The 6798-nt window shown below is 45.4% G+C and overlaps 1 protein-coding gene across 1 annotated transcript; it reads right to left on the bottom strand.

Moving 5' to 3' along the window:
• Nucleotides 1-843: 843 nt before the first annotated feature.
• LOC147888198 (rho GDP-dissociation inhibitor 1-like) lies at nt 844-4865 on the bottom strand. The gene is made up of 5 exons (XM_087393332.1): nt 3465-4865; nt 3270-3336; nt 2931-3152; nt 2572-2696; nt 844-1152 (listed from the first exon to the last, which is right to left on the bottom strand). Exons 1-5 carry the CDS (start codon nt 3819-3821, stop codon nt 1084-1086), a joined length of 840 nt encoding a protein of 279 aa, XP_087249458.1. The 5' UTR covers nt 3822-4865; the 3' UTR covers nt 844-1083.
• Nucleotides 4866-6798: the final 1933 nt, after the last annotated feature.

The raw sequence follows: 6798 nt of genomic DNA, 5'->3' as shown, positions 1-6798 counted from the left end.
ATAAACTAAGTGTGTATGATGGAGGGACTCAAACTCCACGAGGGGAAACCAACAAGATCAAGTCCTTATATGTGGACTTTTTACTTTAGCTTGCCATCATCCTTTAATATTACAATCCGCTTTCTCTTCTTTTCTACATTTAACTCACAATCTCTCATTTTTCAACTCTCTCATTTTTTCTAATGTCTTCTTCTTTCCAATTGAACTTTTTCTCATTACAATATCTTGTCACAACAATTCCACTCAATCTTAGTTTCATGTACTAAGATCAATCCTTATATGTGGACTTTTTACTTTAGCTTGCCATCATCCTTTAATATTACAATCTCCTTTCTCTTCTTTTCTACATTTAACTCACAATCTCTCATTTTTCAACTCTCTCGTTTTTTCTAATGTCTTATTCTTTCCAATTGAACTTTTTCTCATTACAATATCTTGTCACAACAATTTCACTCAATCTTAGTATCATGTACTCAAGCTTAAGAAGTATCTAATTATAGACGAGGCTCAATTTGAACAAAGCTCCACAAGTTTGAAATTGAAGGCATGCCCAAATATTATAACAAACATATGATACCCAACATTAAGATGCTACAAAAGTGATTAAATGAACAACAATTAGATTCACATTGTAAGGCCCACTGTTCAAAATGGGTAACTCCTATTTTAAGGTTTAAGGGCCTCAAGTTTAATTGTTTGCACAATCCATATGTGAGCCTTTCCACATTATCACTTTTGTAAACTAAACTAGTGAGAGATAAAATTGATGACATTATCGACATAGATAGAACATGGATGAGACATTAATATCTATGAGGCTTAAAAAGACCCGTATAACCACCTTTCACTACAAATACAATTGTTTGATTAACATGTAAAAGCCATCCATGTACATACGTTGTAAAAACATTAAGTCAAACAATCATTCTTGCCTTGTCATCATGATTGAAGAGAACATCACAGGACAGCTATCTACTTTATTGGATAAAAAGCTTGCCTTGGTCCAATTCCTGATCAAAAACTCTAGATCCAAGATAATAATGTGTTAATGAGCAAGTTCATTCTAAAGGAAAACGAAGGATCTCACCAATCCTTACGGATGTCAAAGGTATGTTGGATGTCAAGGTGGCATCTACCATCATCATCAACGAACTGCAAGAAGAGAGAAAACTCAAAAGTAAAAATCCATAAAATGGAGTAAGGGTCAATAAAAACTTTATTTTTCACTTCAAATGACCTTTAAAGTGAGTTAGAATGTCTCCATTAATATTATTATACTTTATTACATGAGAAGGAACATGACAAACATGCTACGGTGAAACCTCAATGAATACATATAAAAATTTGCCTTCAAAATAATATTGATAGTGAACTAAGGTTGCATTCTATCCATAGATTGATAATGTATGCACGCATTCACCTTAGCTTGGCATTTCAGGAAGAGGTAGAATAGCTTCCATGTATAACAAGAGCTAAAACACCTTGCATGTACAACGGAGGAACATGAAAATCATTTAATGCTCCAGTACAAAGGGATGAACATGAAAATCATTTAATGCTCCAGTACAAAGCAATGGAAGTAAGCAAGGGAGATTAGGCTATAAACTAAATTATAGTAGACAAATATTATCATGGCTTCCTCTTTGCATCTTAAGGGCTCACATTACCTTGGGTTTGCAATATGTAAGTCAACTAACAATAGATATGAGATTTAACCTCAATCATTGACACACACACACACATGCATGCGTTCGCACACATACATACGCATGCGTGGTATCTATCTATCTACACACACACACACACACACACATACACACACACACACACACACACACACACACACTCATATTTCTTTACAAAGGACAATCTGAGTGGATATACTTCCGTATGATCCTATAAGTTGATATGTACTTGGGCATCTTGAGTGAAAGAGACCCATTATTAGTAAAGCAAAACGTTCCAATTGGCATGTACTAGGGCATCTTGCATCCTCTCAAGGTTCAAATAGTTTAGCCTAGTGGTTTGTGCAATAGCTCCAATGCTTGTGACATTGACAAATTGAGGAGATACCTCGTTTTGGGAAGGTTCCCATCGTAATTATAATAGAGTACTCTTGAGTGGGGGAAAATGGGTGGGATTACCTCCTTGAGGGTCTATATACAACAAAAGAACACACATACAGAGGGTTTAGCCCTATGGTGAAAACCATAAAGTCCATCTGCTTATAAGGAGTAGGTACTATGGCATCCCCAAGGATGGAATGAGTGCCCAACATGTGTGAACGAACATATGTAGATAAACATGTCCACACATTAAAAGCGAGCGTTCATTTATGCAAAACTCACCCTAGGAGAATTGTCCCTCGTGAATGAGCAATTGTCCCTCGAGAATGAGCAATTGTCCCTCGAGAATGAGCATCATCTATACAAGATGAGAACTTTAAGCTAAGATGAGAGAAAGGCCTAAAGCGATAACAGAAGTGCAAGATCTATACTAAGGGAATGAGGAGAAATGGAGAAACATGTGTTTGGGGCATAGACGAAGAAGCAGCAGCAATTGAAACCTTACTCTGGTTCTGGCAGTGTAAGTGCCACGAGCAAGGAGGCCCGAGGGCGTCGTCTCCTCCTCCATCACATACGCGTAAGCCTCATCTTGCGGACCGAACGTCCCTAGCATCGTCCTGCTCTTGTCCACTGCCAACAACATCAACACTTCCGTTTAAGCTCAATCCATGCGCTCCTCATTTCAATCCACGTTTAAGCTCAATCCTTGCGCTCCTCATTTCTATCCAGATCGCCGCCATTGTGCGCTGTTTCGTTGCTCGAAGATGAACGATTACAACTACAGCAATTCTATCGATTCCGAGATGCGGAGCGGCGTTGTTGGCCGTGAAAACAGCGCACTTCGAAGCACATGGATCAATGTACCTCTGAATCCGTTTTTCCACACCGTGTGCACGTATCTCAACCCCGACACTATGTTCCGGCGCACAGTGAAGGTGAATTTGAGGTTATAGGAGCTGCCTTCTTTGAGAGTGAAGAGATGAACTCGTGTACCGTCGTTAGGCAGCGGGAGAGGGATAATGAGGTCGGGTCGGTCAGCCGACTGGATGCTGAAATTCAAGACGCGGACCTCGGGGTCTACACCTTCTGCAGAAAACAACAAACCACCATCACAAGATGAGATTTCATCTGCCTCTCGTCCAAACAAACTCTTGGCTATGGCGCATCTCCACATGCTACGCTAGCACTCTCGCCACGTTTTACCTTCTACGGGATCAAGCACAACGCTTCCCAGCAGCTGCTCCTTCCACCTCCTCAAGCTTTCGTCGTCCTGTAAATAAATTAGCATTTATAAAGAGCTATGTCCACAATAAAACATTCACAAGCGTCCTCTGCGAATTTCTTAGCTCGAACAGCTTCCCCGCAACAACTCATATAGACGCAGAATCTATAACATACCTTGTCTTTCTCCAGCTGATCCTTGAGCGGTACCAGCGGGCTCACTACAAAACTCCCCTTCTCCATGCTTTCTTCTTCATGGTCCTCCTCGCCTTCTTCTGAGTCGCAGATGGAGCTCTTGCTGAGCTGCCTGCGAAGACTTTCAGGTGTAGCCGCGACAAAGCCATCGCCCGAAGTACCTAAGGAGCTCCGGCTGAGCTGCCTCAAAAGATTTTCTGGTGAAGGAACGACAAATCCACCTCCCGAGGGGCCTGGCTCGCCTGTACCGCTGGACATGTCAGAGGGATTGCGATCGGAGTTGAACGTACCCGTTGAGCTTGGGAAAGACTTGTTTGCGGCTCCAACTAGCACCGACATTGTTGGATTCAAATTTCTGTGCGCCTCCCAAGCTTGTTGCTTACCTTCCGATAACTTGAAATTCAAGCGCCGCGTCAAACAGAGGAGAGAAAGAAAAGGCTTGCACTCGCGGCTAGTTACGGAGACGGTCCATAGGAGGCGAATCGGGATAGTAAAGTATCCCCCCTTCGATGGTTTATTGGAGTAAAGAAGGCGCGGGTGTCGTTGTTTTACTCAAGAATTGGGAGGAATGACGAATGAGATTCCGCTGCACCGGGACCGTTGAGTTTTCAAACTGCTGGCCAAAGCTCTATGAAAAGCAGGAGCAACTCTGACGGTCCTGAGCGGAGCTAGAATGTCCCGGCTCTACTTCTACTGCAAGCCCAGGCTGTTGTCCACCTCGTCCCAAGGAAGGGCGCCGTTTTCTGGAGTAAGTACTCCTACCTAGCAAAAGCTCCAGGAAGGCCAGAATAGCAGGAGTTGGCCTGGAGATTGAGGAGCGGAAAGGATGGAGGAAAGTTTGACACCGGTCGAGGGTTAAGAAAAGCTAGGAGGGGTGAGGTACCGGGATTCAGAGGCACAGGGGGAGCGAAATGCAACGTCCTTGGGGGACGACGACGACGACGACTTCTTGTACAGGTAGCGAGAAATCGGGGAAGGCAAGAAGCGGAGATTGCAACGACCTTGAGCTTTCTCCATGGAAGGGATTCTCGGGGCGATGGAGCTCGGGAGAGTTGCACCAAATTGCAACCGCTCCACGACGATCAAAACTGCGCAAAACTCGTTTCGCTTCCAGGGAGGTGCTCTAATCTCATCAGCCTCGCACACGACATGCTTGAAGGATCATGCTACCATAACCAGGCACCAGCTCCGAAGCAACGGCAACGGCAGGCCGCCCTCACCAATCATCCCCTGACACTCACTCACAAATCCTCTCGGAACTTCGGAAGGCTATAAAACGCACAAGAGGGCAGCCAGCAGCGAAGCTCCATCCATCCACCAAGTAGCAGTACTGTCCACCGCAACAAGCGTCAGTTTTGCATTGATGATGCAGCATGACACACTGCGTGCGCTCTCCCCCCTCAACCCCGTATCGATGGTCAGCGGTGGCTCCAATGTCCTCACTGTCACGGAGAGCGAGTGCGTCGCCATAGCTCATGAGAGCCATGATCTGACCACATCTCTCTCTCTCTCTCTCGATCACAACTTGAGGTGCTTCCTCTGCATGCCAGCCAGGCTGTCGTAGTGGATGGTGCGCAGATCTTGTCCCCAACCTGGCTCTCTTCAAGGCAGAATCCCCAGGGCCCAGTTGACCTGGCGACTGTCGACTGGACTCTCTTGTGCCTCAGTCTGCTCCCTCGCTTCCTAGGCATCTTTCCTCACTCACTTTTTTTTTTTCCCCCCCCTCACACTTCGACCTCAATTCCCAAATTACTCCGTTGCAACTTGCCATTGCCAGCTCAACTCAATCGGCTTTTACACTCAAGTCAAGGTCGGGGTCCCTCCAGATCTAGTTCTCCACCTTCCTTTTAAATAAAACCCAAAGATGGCCTCTCAAATACTCCCAAAATCCGGGACAAAGAATCCGAAAAAATTACAGAATGGAATCTATGAGGTGCAACGCAACACCTCCCCACTAGCCTTAACGCCCAAGAATGGCCACGTGTCAGCCATCTTCATCGAAAGCCATCAAATTTTGACTTTCGGCCTATTAGTTGGTTAACATAATCCAACCGGCTTCCTCCCCAAAATGGCCTCCCCATGGCCCTCCACTACCCCATCTAGTGTAGACCATTTGTCATTGACTTAACCCAAACCACATCTCCCCTACTCATACCTCCTCTGTACACTCCCTCCACATCAGAGAGTCAATGCACACAAGGCAAAAAATGCGAGGCTAGGGGAGCACTAGCTTTGCAAGTCGACTGCAGTAGAGCCACCAACTAATTTATGAGCACTTTACATGGAAGCTCTCTAGTTCTTAGCACAACCTAGAAAAATGTATGTGAGAATCACATGATATTCTTGTTAAATTACACGGCACAGCGGAATAGAAACTGAACAAAGAATAGAGAGTACACAGCAAACTAGAGAGGAACAAACTTTTCCTTCACTACTGATGTACTACAAATGATGGCTCCGTCTACCCGTGCGCTCCCACAGTGGAGTAGATGGTGATCTAGACAGATACTAGGTGAAGAGCTACTAGCTGGAAGATTTGATCTGATTTGAACTGATCTAATATAATGGACTGGGGAGGTCGCCTCTTTATAGCTATGAGGGCGGTAGTCGGATCAACGTAGTCGGTGGAGTCGACCAGTAGACCTAGTTGGTGGAGCTGACCAGTCAACCTAATCGGTGGAACCGACTAGTCGTCCATGGAATATTTAGGGAATATTCTCTATACCGTCGCCTCGGGGGCTCCCGCCCCTAAATCCCCACCAGGGCGGCCGTTGGCCCCCATGGGATCCCCCAACTGGGGGACAACTGGCCCCCAAGCCCCAGCAAGAATAAGGGGCTCCCACGCAATCACCTTTCTACCATCAACAGTCTCATTGATAGACCTCATTTGACATGCAAGTCAGGATCCATCTAGTGTCCCAGGCTCACACATGGCTTCTCCTCATATGGGGGCCTTACAACTTGAGCATCTTGGACCACTAGTGGTTACCAGGAGGGTGGGGCATTGAGCATATCTAACACCCCCCTCAATGTCCACCAGTAGGTAAACTACCTTCTCAGCCCAATGCTGAGTCTCTGAAGATGACCCTGAAGCTGATCCTTCCCGAGTGCCTTGGTAAAGATATTTGCTCCATTTTGCTCTGTTGGATAGTAGACCAATTCCACTATCCCGTCCTCAATCAAATCACACACATAGTGATACTGAATCTCTATATGTTTTGTGCGTGCATGAAGCATTGGATTTTTAGCAATGGCCATGCAACTTTGATTGTCGCAGCTCAGCACAGGTGCCTTATCCTCTTGCACTCCCATGTGC

The sequence above is a fragment of the Dipteris shenzhenensis genome, chromosome 22 (assembly GCF_047967505.1).
Source record: "Dipteris shenzhenensis isolate YYH24624 ecotype China chromosome 22, Dip_SZ_1.0, whole genome shotgun sequence".
Lineage (NCBI taxonomy): Eukaryota > Viridiplantae > Streptophyta > Polypodiopsida > Gleicheniales > Dipteridaceae > Dipteris > Dipteris shenzhenensis.
The sequence above is the reverse complement of the archived record's forward strand: the minus strand, read 5'-3'. Positions and strand labels throughout refer to the sequence as shown.

Excerpts from the sequence above, each read along its gene's own strand:
- LOC147888198 (XM_087393332.1), bottom strand. The coding sequence starts at position 3,821 with ATGTCGGTGCTAGTTGGAGCCGCAAACAAGTCTTTCCCAAGCTCAACG. Across the intron at positions 3,153-3,269 it reads TGTGCTTGATCCCGTAGAAG|AAGGTGTAGACCCCGAGGTC; the intron begins GTAAAACGTGGC and ends TGTTTTCTGCAG. Across the intron at positions 1,153-2,571 it reads CTTACACTGCCAGAACCAGA|TTCGTTGATGATGATGGTAG; the intron begins GTAAGGTTTCAA and ends CTCTTCTTGCAG.